Source organism: Coturnix japonica, chromosome 4, assembly GCF_054131305.1.
Source record: "Coturnix japonica strain WE chromosome 4, WE-NBRP24, whole genome shotgun sequence".
Classification (NCBI taxonomy): Eukaryota; Metazoa; Chordata; class Aves; order Galliformes; family Phasianidae; genus Coturnix; species Coturnix japonica.
In genome coordinates, this window is record NC_140666.1 from 24028488 (window position 1) to 24051748 (window position 23261).

Here is a 23261-nt window from a genome sequence, read left to right on the forward strand (position 1 = left end):
TGAGTTCCTTTCTAGTTAGAAAGGAACACAACCCTAGCAGATATGGTGCGCCTCCTCACAGCTTGTGGAATGCTGAGACTGCTGGGACGCTTCAGATGTCCCTGCTATCCAAGAAAAGCAACTTTCTCTACGCAGAACGTCAGTTTGCTAAAGACTCAGGTTTTGGCTAAACAGCAGAGAGCGCACTGCTGTACTCTCGGTTTTGTTTAAATGGCAGAATGTGACTCCGCATCTGACTGATGCAGAAGATAAAAAAGAGCTTCAACACGTTTGAATTCTCATAGACCAAATGAAAACCCTTGCGTTCCCTCAGGGAACAGAAAGGCGCTGCGACCGTGAGGTAAACCGCCCCACAGCTTCTGCGCACGCGCACCAACGGCCCTCAGGCAGCAGGAGCCGCGCGCGCTAGAAACAACCGCTCTGGTTGGCGCGAGGCGAACGCCGGCCAATAGGGCGAGGCGGTGGGGGCGGGGCGGAAGGCGCCGGCCAATGGGAGAAGGCGGCGGGGCCGCGGAGGTTTGAACGCGGCAGAGGGGCTGGGGGCGTTCCGGCCGAGGCGGCCCGGGATGGCGGAGCGACTGGTAAGAGGGCGGGGGGAGCGGGCAGCGGCGGGGGACTGCGGGCGTGTTGGCTGGGCAATGGGAGCTGGGCAATGGGAGCTGGGCAATGGGAGCGGGGCAGCGGGGGCCGGGCAGCGGGGGCCGTCTCGTAGCGCCGGGATGCGGTCTGCTCATCAGCGCGCTGTCAAGGGACGGGCAGGCCGGCCTTCATCTTGCGGCCCTGTCAGAGGAGCGCGGGGGTTCCGTTTGAAAAGATCTTTATAGGCGAACGGCTTATGAGTGTGATTCTTATTTCTTAACAGGATCACTTAAAAAAATACTACCGAGCAAGATTCTGCGGGCAAGGAGGGTAATTTTATGATCTTTATCTTATATACGTTTGTTTGGAAAAGTTATGTTGGCTTCTTTAAGCATAATGCTAAAACTAATGATGCATCTTAGGGTGGCATTTAGCAGGTGTGGTGGTGATGGGTTGCTGGTTGGACTCTATGAGCTTAGAGGTCTTTTCCATCCTTTATAATTTGAACTGATTTTTTTCTTTCTAGAAAGAAGATCAATATACAGCCTGGTCAAAATGTACTGAAATACATCCAGGATTGTTTTGAATGTAAGCTTTTATTTGGTGCTGTGTTTAATTTGCTAGTTAGAGAGTCCTTTCTTTCTTTTACTGCATGTAGTGATAACTAGGAAAAAAAAACTGAAGTTGATAACACTTTTCTTAGTCTTTAACAGCTTCCCTTTTGTAGCCCCTTGAAACAGTGTCTAAGCTGTCTTACAGAGGTCATATCTTCTTGAGTAAATAGTTTCTGCAGTGTTTTGATTGAGTGGAGCTTGACAAACCACAGCAGTTTGAGAAAAACCTGTATGATTCCAAGTATCCTGTACAGCTTTTTCTTTGTAGGTGATGATAGTGATGCCACATTAAGCTCTCCAAATGCAGCCTGTTCCTCAACTCCTCTTGTCAGAAACCAGGAGAGGACTTCAACTCAGAGCCCTAGGGTAAGCTGGACCAACTTTTTATGTCATTTGATAGTGACAGAACAAGGAGGAATGGCTTTAAACTAAAAGAGGGGAGATTTAGGTTAGATGTTAGGAAGGAATTTTTGACTCATGGAGCGGTGATGCACTGAAACAGGCTGCCCAGAGAGGTGATCAATCGAGGCCAGGTTGGATGGGGCCTGTGTTGGCAGGGGAAGTTGGAACTGGACAGTCTTTAGGATCCCCTCCCACTTAAGCCATTCTGATTGATTACAGTGCTATCACAGCACAGTGCTGGTTACAGCTTCACATTTGGATCGCTAGGATTGGTTTCTGTAGGAGCATTGAATGAATAAGTTCTGTATGTCAAAAATATTAATGTATAGGCCATAATGTTCTGTAATAGTTTTTCTCTTGGTAATGTTCCTGATAATGTTTTTCCTTAGTTTGTTGTACTGAAATAGCAATTAGTCTCTTACAAGATTTATTGAATGGCTTTTTTTTTCCCAGGTTTTTACTAACTTTTTTCGACTTTCTATCTGGGATAGTTTCACTTCTTGTGCTCTCATACTGAAGCACGCTGTCTTATAATTGATGGTGGATATGGCTGTCATGGACTCTGTTGGGTTGGTTTTAGACACTTGACCAGATGTGTGGATGCAGCTCTTTGCTGTCAGGCAGAGGGCAACACTGAGAGACAATTCTCCTATGCGAGGAACTTGCCAGCTCCTGACAAGCAGTATCTGTAAAGTAACTTTGTAGCTTTGAGGACTTGTTGGTTTATTGTCTAAAAGAACAATGCACATCTAGTTTTTCTGCAGCCCATTCTATCCTGTTTTGATGCTTTGATTCTAGTGTTTATATGAAAATAGGATATTCTGTTAGTAGCATTAAAATAGGCAACATTTATACTGGCATTAATTTACTTCAGCCTGATGTGAGAATACTGAATGATCTCAAGTATTTATTGCAAAACTTCAGCCGGACATAATTGTGGGTGAATCAGTTGGTTTAAATTAATTTGTTTTAATGAAAGGATGTAGCTTGCCTGGGGAACAGCAGCCTGTCTCTTCAAAACTGCAAATTGATGTTTATGTACGCAGTACTTTTACTTGTTTGAAATTGGCAGTTAGTTTTAGGAAGTCTTTGCTAATAGAAAACTGAAATGTTCCATTGAAATTGAACCGAGCTTTAAATTTGTAAGAATTAAAGTAAGGAAACTATTGTTTTCTGTAGAAGTTTATATTCCTGTCAGAATATCACAGCTTTGTGAAATGTTTTTCTTTGATTGTCTTATTCTTTGTTGAATATGTCAGCCAGACACAGGGTTAACTAATGTAGCAGGAAATGGAACCCATCGTTCCGCATTGTCCTTACTTGCAACACCAGCTGAGACAGTCGGGAGCAAAGGTTAGTAGTGCTATTCTTGAATTTAAGGTTTTTGGTTAACTCTTCTTTGGGGTATTATGAAATAATACAACTAAACCTATTGAATATGTGTGGCAGGGAAGCCATGTGTGTTGTACCCGGAGCCTGGAAGAAAAAGTTCCATCGCTGATTCCATCAAAACAAACAGTCCTGTGCCTGGAGGAGAAACACACGTGTTAAGGTTCAAGGATGTGGAAGGACTATTTGAAAGTCCTGCCAAGTTATCAGATCCTGAGGATGATTACGGGGTCGTGGGAACACCTATTCTTGTGGAGGAAGCAAAAACTCCTGTAAAAACGTAAGTAGAGGTGAACATTGTTTTTGACTCTAAGAGAAAATGAGTAGTGATTTCAGTTGATGAGTTTGTGTTCTGAACAAAAATAATTCCAGATTAGATGAAAAATTTTCTATGTCTGGACCTCAAATTGTGAAAGAAAATAGGGATGTTATACAAAGAACAGAAGATATTGCTCTGTCTCTTGTATGGAAGTAGAAGCTGTCCATCTCTTCAATCTTTTTAGCATCTGTAACAGGAACACTTGAGAAAAGGTTTCTTTTGGGGCTTAAGGTAGAACAGTCCGCTTGCAAAATAATCCAGTCCTGAGATTCTTTTGGGAAAGGATTTAGCTAGTTAAAATGTTTTGTGAAGGTAGGATTTAACAGTGCTTTTAGTTTTTAACCTTGTTTGCATTTGTCTGCAGAGTTGTATGCAGGCTAATGAGATGTGCTTCAGATTTTCTTCAGATGTTTTGATAGGTAGATTGGGAGGATTCAAGGAAAGCTTGTGTAGTTCTGAAGCATAGCAGTGATCAAAGGAGACTGAGAAAGAGTTAGTGCGAATCACTGTGGTTTGGTAAGAAGCTGACTGCTCAGAACCTGAAAAATAAGGCACGCGTTTGAGGCCATAGCAATGAAACAACAGTGGTGTGATCATTTATGGAAGATTAAGTGCAATGGATGATGGGCTTTAGAATCATTTGTCTGGGAATGTCCTGTAGCATGTTTATGTGCTTTATGGTAATCAGCTGATTTTTCACTGGTGTTGTTCTCCCAAATAACGTAAGCACTTTGTCCCTCCTTTCTTTAGGTGTAATGTCTCAAAAGCACCATCAACTCCTCCTCCTGTGAAAGATCAAGATGTAGAAATAGAAAGCGATTGTGAGTTTTTAATTGAAGAATCAGGTTGTCTGTCTTTTAAGTCTTGGTTTTCAATACCTGGCAAGAACAGAAGGTCAAAAAAAGATGGCTCTGCAACTCCTGTTTTGAAATCTCAGTCCTCTGTAAAGGAAAAGACAGCAGATAAGAAATGCAAGAACATGAAGGTACAGGCTCAAGAACATAGTGAACAGAAAACTAAGAATGCCAGAGTGCAACGTGACTTTAAAAGAATGTCAGAATTCCATCCGATCTCTTCTGACAGTGTGAGAAAGGTCCTTAAATCTCAAATACAAAGCAGTACTCGTGTGGGTAAGTCAGTTAACTCACCTTCAGGCTTGTCCTTCCATGTCACCTTACTGGGTATTTGTGGGGGGGGATGTTTGGAAGCTGGGGATTAAGGAGATGAGAGATTAATGGAGTCCTAATTGATGTTCCAGGTATGCAGTTACGTTTGGGCGTATATAGGCAGTGAGTCTGTGTTTTTTTACTTGTGGATTATGTAATGCAAAAGTGCCAGTATCTCTGTTTAGGTTTACCAATCTTGAGAAAAGTGTGTGGAAGCAAGTTGATATTCTTCAGTTTGATAGAGAAGTACTGGTGTTATTGGGGGTGGCTGGCTGGTAGTGTCTCTGCCAAGTCCTCACTACTGGTGGTGGCTGGCCAGCAAGATGTCCATGCGACCCCCTTAGTACTGTGCCTTATTTGTAAAGTTGGGAGACAGTAAAGCATGGAGTATCAGGATTAGTAAGGTCATTCACTGAAAACAAGGATATTTGGTTAGAACTGCAAAGCAGTTTCTCACAAACAAGTTTCTTCCAGCTGCTTGCAGAAGTTTGAGGCAGTTGACTTGTGTTCCCAAGCTAACACAAGCCCTTTCTCATGGGCTAGTTGCCTGTTCAGGCCACAGTCTGTATTTTGCTACACAGAATCACTGCTGCCCCCAATCCTCTCCTGTTTGGAGTCCAAAAAATTAAGTTTGCAGTTGTGTCTTTTCCTATGAGCTGACAAATAGGTAGGTACCCACAAGCTTTTGCTCTTATACCCCTAGAAAGGAGATTAAGATACGTGCTTTAAATGGAGAGATCAGTGCATGAATTATCTGGGGAGAATTTTCTAGCAGGTATCGCTGAAAACTGGAAGCACATACAACGTAACATTTCTGCTCTTTTGCTGCTAGGAAATTATATGAATTAGAGAGAGCTTTATTTCAAATGATAAGGAAAAATCAGTTCTTGTGATATTTAATGTTTGTGTGATTTTTTTGTTTTGTGTTTAGATGTAAACGTATTTCTTTGAGTTTTATGGGGAAAAGGTGCTCATGTCCATGTGTTCTTTATATTCCTAGGAAAATCTAAGAAGGATGCACTTAAGGGCTCTTCCAAGCATAGAAAGACGTCCTGTGAATCAGAAGCTGAACAACTGATGCTGTCTGGATTGGATTCAGAAGCATCTGATGAAGAACAAAATATAAGAAGGGTGATGCCAAGGGAGGATTTGCCAATGCCCTCAGCTGAGCATCAGCAAGAGCAGATGCTGTCTCCTGTAAAGAACCTTACTCCTTGCAAGTACCAGCAGTCTGCTTCAGAAGCTTATCAGCGTTTGGTTCACAAGAAACAAACTAAGCAGAAGCTTGCAAATGATAAGCTGTTGAAGAGCCAAGGGAAGAAGCTGAAAAAATCCGTAAAGGGAAATTATAATAAAAATCCTGAGCCACAGAGATGGAAGAGTTCTGACAGTGCACTTTGTGAAGAAGGACTTGAAAGGGAGCCCTTAGAATCAAATGAAATGCTTACTTCACCTTCGCATCAGGAATTACAGACTTCTGTGCTTCAGAAATTGACTAAGTCTGAAAAAGCTGAGAAAGTATTGCACACTTTGGAATCAGTTACTGATGTAAATAACAAAACTCCTTTAAAGGCTGCAGAGTTACTGCAGCATCTTGTGGACAGTATGAAGAATTCTGAAAAGAAAAGACCATCAGCTGCATCTTCAGGGAAGATCCTCAAAAGGATTCATCACAGAGCCCATAAAAGAGCTTGCTCAATCACAAGAGACTCTGAGCCTCAAAATACAACAGATTCTGACAGTTCTTCTGCACAGGAGGCGGCAAGAAAAAAACACAAGCAATCCGTTGTGAAAACAAGTGAAAAAAGAAAAAGTAACAGGCACCAGAGCCTGCAGTAAGCTATTCATTCAATTCCTTAGAAAACGTAGTGTGACCTGGTATATTCAGTTAAATTTTGAGCATTGATTACGTTGTTGAAGTAAGTGACTGTTTCAGGTGGTGAAATAGCTGATAGAGAAACCAAGTGTTGTAACCACCATTCTGTTATTAATGGAGGGTGCTAGGGCTAATGTCTGTACGTACCTAAGGAAACTTGGAGTTTTTGAAGTGTGATTTGGAGATTGAGTAGCAGATCCAGTGTTTGGTGGTTTGTTTTTGCGTTGCTTTTTATTGTTTTTTAATCTCTCTTAAATGGTTCCCTGTAGTTGTAGTAGGTCAAATTGTTGGCTTACATTAAACGCAGTAACTGTTTCTCTTCTAGGCATTCTGCTGCAGCTGGGGAAGCTATTGGTTTTGAAAGGTAATTTCCCATATTGTCTGTAAAACTTGCATTTAGTCTCACTCCTGTACTGAGAAAGCAGAGCTCTTTGGTGCAGTTACTGTGCTTTGTGGTGTCCCCTCTACTTTAGCCATGTAAGGCCTTATCAAGAGTACTGTGTGCAGGCCTGGGGCCACCAGTAGAGGAGGGATGCAGAGCTGTTGGAGTGGGTCCAGATGAGGGGCATGGAGATGATCAGAGGGCTGGAGCACCACTCCTACAAAGAAAGGTTGAGAGAGCTGGGTTTGTTTAGCTTGCAGAAGGCTGCAGGGAGACCTGCAGAGAGCTTTACAAGTGGGAGAGGAACCAACTTTTTACATGGTCTGGTGGAGACAGTATGAGGGAGGATGGCTTTAAACTGAAAGAGTAGAGGTCTTTTTTATTCAGAGGGTGGTGAGGCGCTGGAGCAGGTGGTGTGGAGAGGTTGTGGATGCTCCATCTCTGGAGGCATTCAGGGCCAGGTTGTATGGGGTCATTGTGGGCAGCCTGAAGTAGTGGCTGGCAACCCTGCGCATGGCAGTAGGGATCAGAACTGGACAGTCTTTAATGTCCTCTCCATCCTGAGCCATTCTATGATTCTAAATTGTGCTTTCTGTCATAAGGAGCTACCAGTAATGTCACACCAGCTGCGTAAGGTATCCAACATTATCTGCACTCCAAACCCTTGTTTGTGTTTGTAGATATTCAGATACCTTGGAGAATCTTTCTGGTGGAGGTGTGTGTGGATGATAATTACTGTTCTATCAGGGGGATATTTTTATGACAGGATACATGCAGCTGAAATTCTAAACTTTGCTACTGTCCTTTGCTTTCAACATGTAGAATGTTTCTTTAAACTACTTCTGTAATGCTACAGGGGAGAGAACGTCTGTTTCTTTTGGAAGGCAAGAGAAAGGAAAAAATGTCACGAGAATTTTACAAGGCCTGGTTAGATGTGAGCACAGATTGTCTGCCAAAGGACTCAGTAGAGGAGCAAGTGATGAAAAGACCATTGATTTCTAACAGTGGTCATCTTTTTCAGTGTTGAATCAAGTGCAGACAGGTGTTTGGAAGGAAGAAAACCTACATGTTGTTAAAAACAAATCTTGATTTTCCTGTTTCTGCTATTGCTGTAACATTTCTTTGATGTGTGACATATTGAACAGGTGTCTTTTTATTCTTTTCTTTTGAAGCGGGCTTGTTCTGGAACATTCTCAGAAATACGCTCCACCATATAAGGCTTGTGAAGAGAATAATGAATCTTCAGGTACTATTTGAAGTGGATATTTTCATGCATTGTATGTGTGAGCTGCATAGACTGTGGTTGCGCATTAATTTCTATTGTATCCTCATCATTTGTTCTTCAGAATAAGAAATGCAGGTTGAATTGGCTGTAATTGCAGTTCTCCCAAGTATATGGTACAATACGCACCAGCTTAATATTGTGTTAGCTATATAAGGACGAGCACTGCATCAAGGCATCAAGCCTTTCAGTCTTTAATCGCTTCAGGCCACGGTAGAGCTAAGTTTCCCACCCTATGGTTTGTACACTTAAAAATATCTTGGTTTTCTCCATTGCAGTTCTATGCAAGTTAAATATAATGCTGTAAAGCATGTGAAGCCTGGAGGTAGAAAGTCTTTTCCTTCCTTTTAAAGCCAGTTATAAGTGCTGCTTAGTTCATGTAATGGTTTTTTCGGACCTAGTTAGTGGCTGTTCTAGTTATAAGTTTGTTTTGCAGTTATACTGGGGGGTGTAAAGCTGAATGATTTATCTACATTGAATTTCGTGAATCTTTAAAGAAAGAATGTTAGAGGGAACGTTAACGTTAGGAGTTGTGGATCTTGGAGATAGACTGAAAAAAGTCATGAGTAATAAATAAATGTCTATTGTGATGGCTTTTTGTATGTATTTTCAGATAGTTCTGAAGACCTTCAATGTCAGATAAAAAATCTACTGTCAGACGAGATAGGCAGGCAAAAAGTAGGTAAGATTATTTTAAAATACCTTAATGTAAGTACATAAATACAAAAGACATTTCCAACTTCATGTAAACTTTTGCTGAAGGAAACACAGGGAGGCACCTGGAAACGTGATTCATTAACAACAAATGAGTGAATTTGTTAATTCACTAAGCATCTTCTTTATGCAAATATAGAATACTTAAAACCTTAATTCGGAAAGCAGAATTACTGTACTGTACTGGAAAGTACATGGAATATGTTTATAGACAAGGCTTGTTAACTCCTCTTTCGAGTTCTGTATAACCCTGCTCTTTATTTTTTTTAACTTTTGAAAACATTTTTTGTGTGTTCAACATTTACCATTTTAATGGCCACGTTTCCAGTCTTTTGAGTTAACGCATTGCTTACTGTTCAGTGAGAGGGTTTGAATCAATCTTGCACAGTGTAACTTAGAGTACAGATAAGCTGCCTTCTGTGGTATCTGCTTTGGTCCTATGGGAGAGGACGGCACAATGGGCATGTGGTGGGTTGTAATCCCACACTAATCTGTTTTCATTATTTCCTTCGTTGTAGTTTTTGAAGGCACACAACTATATTGTTGTGCACAAAATAATATAGGCAAAGCTTGTTCTTTTTAATTTACCATTTATTTTATTTTTTTTAGCATTTAAATATTCTTGACTAATTTGTTCTCAACTCTTAAGGGAACTTTTATTTTTTCCTTACAAAACACAAAATTCTTACTGTATTCATTTAGAAAAATTGAAGTTTTTTCTAATAAGTCAGAAGATAAAAATCTGAGATGTCCTGGAAATGCATGGGATTTTCTGTTGGCAAGAGTACTGTTCTTTTTCCAGACCTTGGAGATGGAACATAAGACTTTGGGAGAAGAGAGGCAGCTCAGGCACCCTCTGTTACTCCTCTCTTGCCCCATAAGCGAGGTGAAATCTTTCCACTTTTGGTGATGAAATTCTTCAAATTTCACTGTTGAGGGATCTGTTTCATAATTAAAGTGTGTTTGCTGCTCCATATTCCTGAGCTCATAATGTCTATGTATCAGTGGTTTACTAAGGTATATATATAAAGAAATCCAAAGTCATGCTAGCATGGTAACAACTTAACAAAAAGCAGAGTGAAATAGTAATGTGTGCTAAAGGAGCCTACTGGCAATACCTCATTCCCTGTTGTTTTTTTGGTATGAAAGCAAAGGGGTTTAAATATCACCTGGGAAGTGCTGACCCCTTGAGATCCATCAGCACAACAGCAGATTGTTTAATGTTTTCAATTTCTAAGTATTCAGTTTCCATACTTACTGTGATCTAATTTCATCCTTTAAATTAGTGCTGCCTTCCAAAACACCTAATGTTCGTCGGACAAAAAGGATACGACTTAAACCTTTGGAATATTGGCGAGGAGAGCGATTAACCTACACGTTGAAGCCTTCGGGTATGAGTTTCCAAAGTACCCATCTCCTTGACCCTGACTGGGCAGTAAAGGGAAATCTATGGTTTGATGCTGTGCTATCAAAGCCTTGAGATGCTCGTTATTTGGGAACTTTAATGAAGTTGCTAATTTATGGACTTTATCTGATTAGTCTTTCTCCCAATACTCCTGATTAAGCTAGAATTAATTTCAGCAGAATGTGTTAAATAAACCTGCATTAACAATTTAGAGGATTTAAAATAATTTATTTGCATTAGTGTGTTTACTATCTCAGACATCCTGTGATAGGAGGAGCTGCTTATTGGATCATATGTGGGAGCATTTTTCATTGTGTGGGCACTGCTTTCTAGAGCAGATACTATAACGCTTACCTAATCTCAGTGTTAAATAACTTTGGTGGTGTAATACATCTTGTACTCAGACTAATTTGGTCTTTTCCTGATTAATCAGTCTGCTTGGAAACAGTATTTCCTTTTGTCCCTGAATTCAACGCTTTGTCTTAAAACTTAACTCTCATGTTCTGGCTTTTTGAAATGTTCCTTGAATGCATTACCATCATACTCTTTTCTTTAAAATCTCAAAAGCGTATTGCACTCTCAGGTACTTGATGTTCGGAAGCTTTTTGATTTTGTTCTGGCTTTCTAAAGCTACATAAAAAGTTGAGCATCAAGGAAATATATACCAAACTGGAATGATTATAGACTGTGCAAATCTTCGTTCTTGTAAGCTAATTATTATGTGTTAGTGAGTTGCACTTAACTTTCTTTTCTTTCAGGAAGGCTTTTAATTAGTGGAATAGCAGGTGCAGAAGCAGAACCTCACACGAAGAATAAGCTGAAGAGCCGTCATAAGCAGAAAAGAGCTAGAACAAGTATAAATGTAGACTTTATTCCTCTTTTGATGCTTCAGAAAAGCCCTTCTGTAATGAGTGTTCTTTTGCTCTAAGATTTTTCTCCTGTGACAGCTCCAGATTTTCTATCTGAAAATCATTTTGTGCTCTCTCTCTCTGGAAGAGATTTTAATGCAAAAAAAGCCTTTCTGTATGGGGACTCGGTGGAGCTTTTGTTTGTTACTGCTGCATTTCTATGTGAAGTTATAGAGGAAATAAATACTAACAAGGATGGAGAGAGGACACTGTAGTTCTGACAGTTCCAAAACAAAACATGGGTGAACAGATCACTGGAGAAAGAATAAGGGAGATAACAGAGAATATTGGTGTGAATTTCTGCTGCATGTTTCTGCTGCACTTGTTTCTTTACCACATAAATAAATTTGTAGGACTAGAGGATCAGAAAAAGCTTTCTGAAGACATGGAAGGATTTATGTACCACAAGTGGCTACATAAGTGAAGGCTCCTTCGCCCTGAAATGACTTCAGAGGTGTGAGAAAGACCTATAAAATCACAAGTGGCATGGAGAAAGGAAACAGACATTTTTTCTTTTATCACAAGAGCCAGCAAGTGTAAAAGGAAGATAGTGTGAACTGAGTTTTTCACAGAAAATAAGCTCTTTTCACTGCATGTTGTGTTCTCTTTGACACAGAACACTGTGGAGAGAAATACTTTTGTACATTCAATGCTAAAACAGGATAAATTCACAGAAGACTGAACTGTTAATAGCTCTTAAATAAGGTGAATTATGCACTACAGGTGGAGGGTATTCTGTGGAAGCTATTGCTCCATTACAGTATTCTGGGAGGTGAAAGGTGTGCCTGCTTTTGGCCAGTGGGGGAGACAAGATTCTAATTTATCTGAACCTTTGAGCTGAGTACAGCTTTTAAATTTGTTTGCAAGTTTATGGAAGCCTGAGCTGGTAGTGACTGTTCGTATTGTACATTACAAAAATACTGGCTGCTTTATGTTCCTTTGAACTGCCTCTAGAAGTGATGCATTATCTGCTTACCAGGCATTATTCTTGAGAAACATAAAATTCAAGGGTATTAACAAAGAGTAATGTGTTCAAGACCCATTAGCTGAGTTGAATTTCTAGAACAAGTAACTGAATTTAAATGATTTTTTTTTCTCCTTAGGAAGTGAGGTAGCAGAATGTTTGGATATCCCCCTGGGTGATGCTTCTAAGCCAACCAGCATAGTGGACCCAGTAACAAGTCAGGAAGTACTTCTAGGTAAGATAAAAGGATGTAACCAAGGACCTTTCAGTGTTATGTAGTAAGTTTTTAGGTGTAGGAAGAAGACTGCTCATTCATTTTTGGGCATATAGAGGTGAGCTGTTGAGATGCTCATTGCTTTTCCAGATAACATTTTGAAAGACAAAAAAAGAGGTCAAAAAAAGAGGACAAAAAAAGAAGTCAAATATCCTGATTTTTTTTTTTTTCAGCTGATGATTAAGTGTAACTGGTGGGGTTGTTGCACTGAAATGATATATAGCATACGTAGTTTAAAAAGGGGCAGAAATAAGAGGATGACTGTGTTAGTATTAATGTTTGATCTTATGGACTTTCCCTGCAGAGTGCATTAACTCTGGAAGCAGTCACTCATGCTTCTTTGAAGATGAATCGATAAAAGTATATAAAAGTTTGAACACATCTTATTTTGCTGTTGGTAAATTGATCTTGAAGCCTCTTAAAGAAAAGGGACACCAGTTTGTCCACATGGATACAATAGTAAGTACGCTTTTTCCATACTTTGTTTTCAGTGGTCTATGCATAAGCAGAAAATCACAGAATCATAGAATGACTTGGAAGGGACCTCAAAGATCACTTAGTTCCAACCTCCTTCTGTCATGGGCAGGATTGTCAGCCGTTAAATCAGGCACTAGGTTGTGGGGTGCCTAGGGTCCCATCCAACCTGGCACATTACTCTTCTTTCTTTCACGTTAATAATGCATGTCCATGTGTGCTTACTGAATGGATTGCAAGCAAAATAGAAGTATTAAATAAATATTGTCCCCCTACCACCTTTCAAGTTGTGCGTCTTAATTTTCAGTGGAGAGGGGAAAGGAGTTGCAGCTCATCTTATTATTCTATTTCATTACAAATTATGAACAAAACAGTATTTTTTCTTGGATAACTTTCTTAAACTTTTGCGAAGGAAATGTTGCTTATCTTAGAATCTTTTTGCTTTCTGTTAAGGCCTTCTATGTTATCCGTGGCCAGATTATTATCACCTTGCATAAGACATCGTATTACCTGACTTCAGGGGATTATTTCTATGTTCCAGCAGGTAAGTGCATGTCTTTAAAAATCAATTTGTTGGGAACAGATTAGACTAAATTACCATGTTAGGAAGGAATACTGAGGTGAATGGTTGGGAGAATTATGTTTGGGTAGAGAGTGGGGAAGTACCCTATTAGGAAGAAGGGAATGTGGCCTAACGATGGGCATGGTTGATGAACTAATCTAGAGGCAGTGATACAAACAGTGCTTGTTTACCTGAGTTGGCTTCAAGGCTGATTCAACAGACAGTGTAAAGCTGGTAAAATATACAAAATAAAAATATAATTGTTGAAGTCAGGACAGGACATCAAAAATTGTGGTTTCTAAAGAAAACCTTTTCTGTTTTTATTTATAGGAAATGGATATAACGTGCGTAATCTTCTGAATGAGGAAAGTGTTCTTCATTTCACACAACTCAAAAAAGACAGGTGAAGAACTTTTTCCCAAGAAGTTGCTTGAAATACTTTTTAATGCCTTGTATTTTTGATGGTTTTTTTTGCATACAAAGTGTAAATGCACCCGGTTTAACTTTATAAACTAAGGCAGAGCTGATGAAATCAACACAGAGCTACAAAGCCAACTCAGAAGTTTATTCTCAAACTTCAGTGATGCAGCGAAGGGCCTCGCTTTGCAACAAGCACTTTTCTCATCCAAAGACTGTAAGATATACTTGAAAACTAGTGGGGAAAAAACATATCTTTCCAAAGTATGCTTTCATATTTAATCTCCCAGAAATGCTTAGCACTTAAATGAATTTTGACATCATCAGCAACTCAGCTAACGTCTGTTAGACTTGTTTGCCTGATATAAATCTCAGAATAATCCCTCTTTGCACATAGAACCATTCTGCTTGTACTTCTGTAATTGTTGTCTAGGAGATGGCCTGCTGGAATGCTTGCATGCTGGGGTCCAGCATTCTTCTAATATGTTCATGGTAGCAATTTCTTCTTTGTCCAGCAGGGATATGGTTAGTATCTAAAATTTTTATTAGTTCTATTTTTTATAGTAAAGCTCTGGGTGCTCTGGATAGCTTTATTTTGTGTAACAGCGATAGGTCATTGCCAAATATTAACAGTAATGATGACCTTTGAGAAAACAGTAACTATGCTGTATACTCCAGAAGCCAGGTCTAGACAGCAGATGGTTTGCATTTGTCTCCTAAGCTCTTCAAGGTTCCTTCTGGCTGAACATAAGGTTAAGCTGCAGCTACTCTGGTAGAGTGTTTTCTAAGTGAGGTCACTGCGATTCTAGAAGAGGAAGAGAGAGAAAATTGAATTGGAATTGGAAACTGTTTAGGGACTGAATACTTGAGGATCAAGGACTGAACTAGTAAGCAGCCATGATCTTGGTATTAAATCCAGAGTACCAATTAAAGTAGGAAAGATGAACTGGCTATAGTGCTCACCATAAAAAACAACAACCAAAAACCTTACAGGTGAGAACTAAACTGTGTCTGAAAAGGCTTAGATGCTGGGGCTACAGTTTCTGTGTGAGAGATGTTTTAGATGGGTGAATTTTATGCATAAACTTTTTTTCATTCTCTTTCAAGCATTTTTTCTGATAGTGTGTAGAAAGGTGCCTTTGTACATACTTAGAAGTTAGATAGCATCTTTGTGTTCAGTGACAGGCCTCACTGAATTCCTGAGTAGACAAAACAGGAGTATGGCAATTTACCATTTAGTTCATCCTCTTGCTAAATACTATTTGCAGTTGAAGTTAAGTTTGCAGGGAAGCAACTTATTTTCTGCTCAACCTCAAATTTTGTAAGTGGTTTACAATAAGGTGTGTTTTATTTTTCCTTTTAAAGTCAGTTGTGGCTGATAACACCTTGATTTTGGCAGCTCTTCTAATTCTTGGGCTTGGCTGGCCTCCTCAAGGTTAGTGAGATTAAAACATCCCTTCTGTTTTGGAGTCATATTTGGAGTCATATGCCAGATGGACACATGCTCTCTCCACTGCTTGAGGGAATCCCACCCATAAAGCTCTCTGTCTTTAAGGCTTTAAACCCTTTAAGCAGGCTCACAGAAATCTGGAAGTTTGCCACTTGGAAAACAGTGAAAGGCTAGCATTAAACCTAAAGAACATCTGCTCTTGTCCTAAGCATGTCTCCCAGTAGCCAGGGAACAAATGTGGTGATCACCAAGACTAACTGCTTATGGGCTCTGGCTGAAAGTAGAAAAATGGAAAGTAGAAACTTTGTTGTGTCGAAAACCACCAGGGAGTTCAGAAAGAAAGGAATGCAGAACAAAATTTCCAGAGCATCTGCCTGCTAAGACTGGGTAGCAGAAAGATGTCTTGCAAAGGTGATGAATGTGTATGGTCTGTGGAGCTGATGGCCTTAAAGGAAAGTGTGGGTGTGTGTTGTCAGAGAAGTCAGCTTGCCACTTTGAAGGAGCACGTTTTAGTTTGGTAGGTTCAAATGGAGGTGAAGCACTGCCTTGCTGTTGTCTTATCTCAACTTTGAAGCAAGGTTTTTGAGTGGATTTTCTTTGTTTCTTTTGTAAGTGATGAGAAATCCATCCTGAATGTTTTAAGCAGAAGTTATGTGTGCGGATGGATTCTTACCAGAGGCTGAAAACAAGTGCAAGTTCAGCATCAGAATGCCACAAATGCCTGTTTGCTCTTCTTAACTGTGACTGAAAGTGTCAGCAGAGTACTGTGGGTTTGGAAAAGTAAGTAACAGCTGATGAAGTGTCTCTGGGTCTGTAGTGAAAACAGATTTTTATTTCTTACAGTAGTTTGAGAGGCTCCAATGTTCTGTAGTTATAGGAAAAAAAAGACTTATTTTGGAAAGGAAAGGGATTTTACTTTTTTACAAAGTACAGCTAAGTTCTTAATCTAGCCTTCTCTATCTGTAGAAACAGTTCCACTGTTTCCCATTACATGGTGCTTCAAGCACAGTTGTTTGTCCTTGACTGGCATCTATACTCAGTAGGGTTTGGCTTTCGTGAACAGGGGAGGAAGTAGAGTCTGTTAGAGATGCAGATAAATCCACTTGAATTCTGTTGTCAGTTTCCATTTGACATTAGAATTTGGCATTGAAACTTGCAAAGTTCATTCTGTTAGCACACAGATTGAACTAGTTGCAGACACAACTGTCTTTAAAAATATAGTGCACAGCAGGAGCTGAGTTGAGCTAGCTTTTTTACCCTTTGTCTGGACTGCATTTTATATTTTAACTTGACATTTGTAGTCTTGTCGTGCATGGAAATGCAGGAGAATCTACAGCTTGAGCTGCAAAGTTCTGTTTGCATTCCAGGGCTCCTGTGGGTGCTGAGTTGTCCAGTGTGACAAATGAGAACTGGTCATTGGAAGGAAAAAGTTGATGTTTCACCTCTGGTTGGTCTTGCTGTGACTCCTGCTTCCTACATTGCTGTGTATGTCAGACTACTGGTAACCTTTGGCAGTTCATGTTTTTCTTTTATTGAAAACGATACTGCAAGAAAACTAACATGGGGAAAAGAACCCTCTGAAGTTACCATTTTTCTCCCTGCCAATGGGGGATTACTTTAACTGGTGTATTTTCTACTTTTCGTAATCCAGTTTCCACAGACTACTGTGATGGTCTCAAACAGATGTGTGGTAAAGTCTGGGCTGGGTAAAATGCTAAGGAAATAGCCCATGAAGAACATGTTGTGGACTGTAGCTTAAATATGCATTTTTAAGGTCTCTCTGATGTTATTTCTATGTTGCAGCTTTTAGAACAGTACTTAACTTATTTCCTAGACTTTAGTGGTTTATATATTCAGTTCAGATAGGAAAACTTTTTATTTATAGTAGAATACAGAAACTATCTCTATCAGTAGAACAGAGATCTGAGCCAGGTCTGTGATTGCTTTGCTATGCTCAACTTGTTAGCTGACGTTATGTGTTGTGAGCTCAAGTTGGGGTGGTCGTCATGTCTCTGCTGCTATTTGTGTACATACACTGTTCCTTGAGGAAATCTGGTTTGATATGTCAACCCATTACTTTCAGACAGCAGTAGTTGAGAGAGCTGAAAATTAATGTTAGATGGTAAATGTGTCCTGTGGTGAGTGTTTTGATAGCAACTAGAAACGTGTGTTAAGGAGCTTAACTGAAAAGTTAGATTTTTCAAGGCTTTGGTTTCCTTTGAGAAAAAGGACTTAGTGGTTATTAGGTTCTTCTGAAAAATCTAATGTTTTGGGGGCTTCATTTCGTTATAAAACTGTTTGTCTTAATGAACAAAGCTTTTCTTTGTAATTTAAAGGAGGATGCAGGAGAATGGTTGCAAAACTATCAGATGTCTGTATAATTATTTATATAAGTAAATACAAAATAGAATCTGAGCTGAGTAGTTACAGAAAAATAAACAGCACTGATAAACTTTTTAAGTGCACACACCTTAATATCCTATCGCTTTATATGGGTGCTCACAGGCTGAGTCGGAAGAGCATTTCTCTGTGATGCATTTCTTCAGGTACATAGGAAAACCTTCCTTGCAAATTGCACAATCAAACTGATTTCTATGGTCCAGTTTGAAGATGAAAACAAATAGCTGACACCAGACAAAACAGTTGGCTGCTGAACATTGAGTAATGAATATGTTATAGGAGTTGCTCAGTGTTTTTGAGCTTGCCAACAAACCTGTGTTCTTTTCTTTTTTCCTTCATTTAAGCTGCTGTGCCCAAGCAAAGACACAGAAAAGACTGTAAAACTCCATTTGCTTTGTATTCCTGTAGTCTTTTCTAGTATAGAGCACAAGACAAACAATAAATGAAATGAGCTGAAGGAAGCCAAGTGTGTATTTTCTCAGTCTGTTGAATAGAGATGCAAATCTAAGTGTTCCCAGAAAAAAGATAAGTAAGATTTTACACTTCTCTTTGCAGCTTGATAGGTAAGGACTTCTAAATTTGGAAACTGAAGAGTTGCAGTGCTCTTGATAGCTGTACAGGAAGCTTATAAAGTGAGTAGGTGCAGTGGGTTGACCTCGGCCAGAAGCCAGCCATGCTCTCATGCTCCTCTCCCTCAGCAGGGCAGGAGGAGAAAGAAAGATGAAAGATCACCTGGCCTGAGATTACTCACCAATTACCATCATAGCCCAAACAGACTTAACTTGGGAAGGTTAATTTACTGCAAGTCAAAAATAAGAGTAGGACAATGAAAATTAAAACTAGAAACACCTTTTCCCTTCTCCCCAGAAAGGTGAGCTTTGCTCCCAACCCTCCCTGCTCCAGCAGGAAACACGGTCCTTCTGGAATGGAATGCTCCAGCAAGGGTCCCCAAGGACCAAAGTTCCTGATGGATCACCTGCTCCATCTTGATCTCCCCTTCATGGACTGCAGCTCCAGCCCAAGGCCTGCACCTGCAGGAACTCTCCATGGGCTGTTGCCTCCTTCAGGGTTTGCCTGCTGCTCCTGCACTGGTTGCAGAACTATTTGTCTCACATCTTTTTCATTTCTCCCTCGGAGGCTGTTCCTTTCTTTTGTTCCCCCAAACACTTTCAACTGACAAAACTTCAAATAAATAATAACTCATTACAGTAGGATAGCTGGTGATGCACATCACTTATCTCAGCACTTAACATGCTGTAAAGAGGGAGAGGAATGGTATGAGAGGTGTGAACATAATGAAGAGCTGCACTACTTCTCAAGTAAGTGTTCTAGTATCCAAAGTTGTTGCAGACTGGCTTTGCTAAGGGTGAAAGGTTTTGCATGAAAGGTTTTCATGAAGCAGAACGTGACTTTTCTGAAGGGGAAGGAAACCTTTCTGGTTGTTTGTGCTGGCAGCTTTCTCTCTTGGTTTTGGATTTGGTCAGTGCTGCGATCACTTGCATTTAGCTTTACTAGAACTGGAAGATTCAATTAGAGAACATGAAATAAAATCCTCTGGACAAGAGACATGAACTTATTAAATCTTAGCCTTTCTTTATATCATCACCACTTTTGTGTTGTATTACAGAGGGGTAATTACAGGGAAGGAAAGCTAATTATGAAAAAGTTTTTCCACAATTTGAACTTGAAATGCTAATGCTGAGAAAGCAGGGGCTCCCATAGGGTACGGTAGGCTATAAGCTGAAGAAACTAAGCACTTCTCCTATATCTCAGTAAGCACCAAGTCAGTCCTGAGGCTAATTAATCAAAACAAATTTACAATTAAGTCCAGGAAGGAAGACTAATTAAGTGCTGAAGGAGGGGTCAGCGTTAAGGGGAAAGTATGAGACTCCCCGTATTGGCCCGTGAAGGACAGTTAAGTGATGACTGCAGAGGCCTTTCTGCATCCAGCAAATGCTCTTTGACTTCATTATGGCTGATTTTCTTCATATTAGATGCACACGTTTGCCTCTTAAGCAACTCAGCTTACTGTGCACTCTTAAGGTAACTTAAAGTGCAGAGACTTGAGCAGAATTCTAGCTGGCAAAAAAAGCCTCAATATGTTTTGAAGAAAAAGCAGCACTAAACATTTGCTTTCTTTGTTCAGTAGTGTCCCAAGTCCCATCTTAGCATCCTATTTAACCTTTTCAAACAAATTACTTTGAGTGGATTATTTCATCAGAGCTTTGATTTGTTTGGTTGTTAAGAGCACTTAAGTTCACAGAAGGCATTACCAGAGTGATGCACTGTATCCTGCTATGCAAGCTGACAGTTGTTACCTTGCCTTGTCTGTCCAAGGTATGTCTTTGCGTCTCCTTTTGCTTCTTGTAGTGGCTGTGTAAGGAGGCATTCACTTGCCGCAGTTTCAGTTCTTTCAACTCCTGTATCAAGTTAGAAAATTCACTTCCTGCATTTTTTTGTTTTGCAGCTTAAAGTATCTTGGGGGAGGGAGAGTTTTCCAGTGCCCTCTTCAAAGGCCTTTTGTTTTGTTTTGTTAGTGTTGTTTGCAGTGACTTTTCCAATTCAATTCCAGGTATTTGAATTATTTCAGAGGTGTTCCTCTGCCTCCTCTCCTTCAAGCTTTGTACAAGGCCTGGCAAAGCTCCCAGTTCTCGTGCTGAGAGAAGTGATGCAGTGCTTCCTTTGGCCTCTGTTTTCATAACAAGCAACTTCATAGTTTTAATCCCAAGAAGGTTGGCGTAGGACATCACTGGCAAGGTGTTTGTCATCTGCCTTTTTTCAGACTGCAGAAGCAGAACTGACACCCCTCCAGGCACACATGGTTGTCCTTGAGCCACATCCCTCAAGCACGAGGCTGGCACTGCATTGCTAAAAGAATCCTTCTCAGTGCCATTTCCCTGGCCAAACATAACACAGAGCATCACCGTGTGTTTTCTGCACCTCTTGTAGCACTAATTCAGCATGCTGGTGATATCTTTTGCCTTGGCACAATTTTTCTGTGGCTCTGCCATCACTTAGGCACCATGCCATGTCCTGATTTTGTATTGGCAGCCTAGACCAGGCATTCACCTGCTCTTACATCTTCATTCCTGTTGCCTGTGGAAATGCTGTTTGGCACAGTGGTCTAGCATGGAAGCATGTGCCCACTGCTGCGAATTTGCATGTGCACAAATATCATAGAATTAAAGAATTGTTTGAGTTGGACTGGATAATCTTTAAGGGCCCCTTCCAACTCCACTGCAATGAACAGGGTGCCTACAGCTACATGCAGCGCTCAGAGCCCTGTCCAGCCTGACCTTGAATGTCTTCAGGGATGGGGCATCCACCACCTCGGTGCAACTTGTCCCACTGCTTCACTACCCTTACTGCAAACAAACAAACAAAAAACTTATATCCAGTCTAACTATTCCCTCTTTTAGTTTGGAAAAATTTGCCCTTGTTCTTTCAGAGCAGACCCTGCTAAAGAATCTGTCCCCTCCTTTTTTTTATAGCCCCACTTTAGGTATTGAAAGGCTGCTATCAGGTCACCTTGAAGCCTTCTCTTCTCCAGGCTGAACAGGCATAGCTCTCAGTCTGTATTCATAGGAGAGGTGTTCCATCCCTTGGATCATTTTTGTGGTCCTCCTCTGGAAGTGCTCCAACAGGTCCGTATTGAGGACTGCACATCTGGATACAGTACTCCAGGTGAGGTGTCACCAGCGCAGAGTAGAGGGGCAGGATCACCTCCCTTGACCTGCTGGCCATACTTCTTTTGATGCAGCCCTGGGTACGGTTGGCTCTCTGGGCTGAGGGCACACCTAGTGGCTTGTGTTCAGCTTCCAGTACACTAGTACCACCGGTTTTGTTTTTCAGTGGGGCTGTGCTCTATCCTTACAACCCCCAGTTTGTACTGATAGCAGGGATTTGCTGAACCTCTTAAGGTTCACCTGGGCCCACTGTTCAAGCCTGTCTAGGTCTCTCTGGATGGCACATCAACTGCACTACACAGGTCGGTGTCATCTGCAGACTTTGAGGGTATGCTCAACTCCACTGCCCCTGTCATTGATGAGGATATAAAATACTGACCTTCAAGGAACACCATTCATCACTGATCTTCATTCAGACATTGAACTACTGACCTCCACTCTCTGAGTACAATCTTGCAACCAGTTCCTTGTGCACTGAACTGAGAAGAATGTTACAAAGCACCATGTCAAAGACCTTACTGAAGTCCAAATAAATGACATCAGTGGCTCTTCCCTTGTCCACTGATGCAGTTAGCCATCATAGAAAAGCAACAAGGTTGGTTGAGTGCGATGCTCTCTCTTTTCCAGCTACCAGGGACTTCACCTGACAGCCGTGACTTTTCAAATATCTTTGAGAGTGGCTTGGAAACTGTGTCAGCCAGTTCCCTCAGGACTCTGGGTTGCATCTCATCAGGCCCCACAGACTTACAGATGTTCAGTTTCCCCAAGTGGTTGTGAACCTGCTCATTACTTACAGCAGGAGGGGCATTGCTGCCTCAGTTTCTGCTTTCTGAACTATCCGCTTGAGGGCTGCGTGTAGAGCATCCACTAGTGAAGACTAGTAGTGAGGTATTGAGTACCTCAGCCTTCTCCTTGTCTGTTGTTACCGGCCTAACTGTATTGCTCGTTAAGGAGTGATAATGCTGTCTTGGACTTTCCTTTTCTGGTTGATGTACCGAAAGAAGCCTTTCTTACCCTTCTTTCTGCCCATTGCCAATTCCAATTTCCACTTCCAAAAGTGTCAGTGTTCAAACCATGCATAGCTTTGACAGCTCCAAATTCATACAGAGGAACATGTTTGTTAGAGACCATATTTAAGTGAATTAGACTAACGTGCTTTTTTTTTCTTTAAGTCATAATTGATTTGATGCTAATATATTTTATATTATTTGCCACTGAAGTATGTGGATGCTCTAAAATCTTTGCTGCTGTGAATAGAATAGGAAGGTGTTACTGACTAGTAACTAATGTTATAGCGCAGAGGTGTTCCATCATTTTTTGTCTGAAGGTTGTGTTAATTTGGATCAGCTTATTTCTGTTCTTTTTGCTTTTTAGAACGACTGCAGGAAGCGTGTTGTCGGAGCTCTCTTCCCCATGAATTCACCTTGAACTGAAATGAATTGAAGACTGTCTAATGGGAGAGAGTTCTAAAGAACACCATTAATTACCATCCAGGTAGAAATATATCCCAGTACTGGGAGCACGTAGTTTCACTGGTCTTAAGAGGTTTTCCCTCTCTGTAAATTGTAAATAAACGGTTTGTTATGAATTAACTTTTCTTTCTTGTTAATAAATATTCAATAATACAAATCCATTTTGATTTCTTTGCCTTTCTAAATCATTTAGAAGTGAATTTTCTGGCTGTTGATGGACAGTATTTGCAATTAACGCGGTGGAGAATCGGGCTATATAAGTGCATGCATAGTGCTGGATGTGGAAAGGGGATGCTATATTTGTACAGAGAGCCCAAAACTGATGCAAGTGCTGCTTTGTTCTGTTGAGCTGCTGATTAGGCTGAGTCCCTTGAGCAGAAAATGAACCTCGGGCTTCTTCCCTTCCCTTGGACGTTCAGTCAGGGTCATGCTCTCTTGTTCTTGAGTTCTAACACAAGGTTTTAAGTTGTGATCAACAGGTGAAGTGGACAGTTTGTAGGGCATGAGAGAAGGTGACAAGGTATAT

The 23261-nt window shown here is 40.6% G+C and overlaps 1 protein-coding gene across 5 annotated transcripts; it reads left to right on the forward strand.

The window, feature by feature from the left end:
- Positions 1-529: 529 nt before the first annotated feature.
- Positions 530-22892, forward strand: CENPC (centromere protein C). 5 transcript variants are annotated; one of them, XR_014945698.1, is made up of 19 exons: positions 530-581; positions 863-909; positions 1106-1167; positions 1462-1559; positions 2855-2948; positions 3045-3264; positions 4054-4433; positions 5470-6304; positions 6671-6709; positions 7900-7973; positions 8623-8691; positions 10010-10114; positions 10887-10982; positions 12140-12235; positions 12579-12733; positions 13202-13292; positions 13641-13713; positions 16545-16662; positions 22638-22892. XR_014945698.1 is itself a non-coding variant. In XM_085546327.1 (18 exons), exons 1-18 carry the CDS (start codon positions 567-569, stop codon positions 22678-22680), a joined length of 2592 nt encoding a protein of 863 aa, XP_085402453.1. In that variant the 5' UTR covers positions 530-566; the 3' UTR covers positions 22681-22892. The 5 variants fall into 5 exon arrangements, 3 of the variants coding, with proteins under 3 accessions (XP_085402453.1, XP_085402452.1, XP_085402454.1); XR_014945697.1 differs by lacking the exon at positions 22638-22892 and adding an exon at positions 15791-15957 and having other exon boundaries at positions 16545-16660; XM_085546327.1 differs by lacking the exon at positions 16545-16662.
- The last annotated feature ends 369 nt before the right edge of the window (positions 22893-23261 follow it).

Excerpts from the sequence above, each read along its gene's own strand:
- CENPC (XM_085546326.1), top strand. Across the intron at positions 8,692-10,009 it reads GATAGGCAGGCAAAAAGTAG|TGCTGCCTTCCAAAACACCT; the intron begins GTAAGATTATTT and ends CCTTTAAATTAG. Across the intron at positions 13,293-13,640 it reads TTATTTCTATGTTCCAGCAG|GAAATGGATATAACGTGCGT; the intron begins GTAAGTGCATGT and ends TTTTATTTATAG.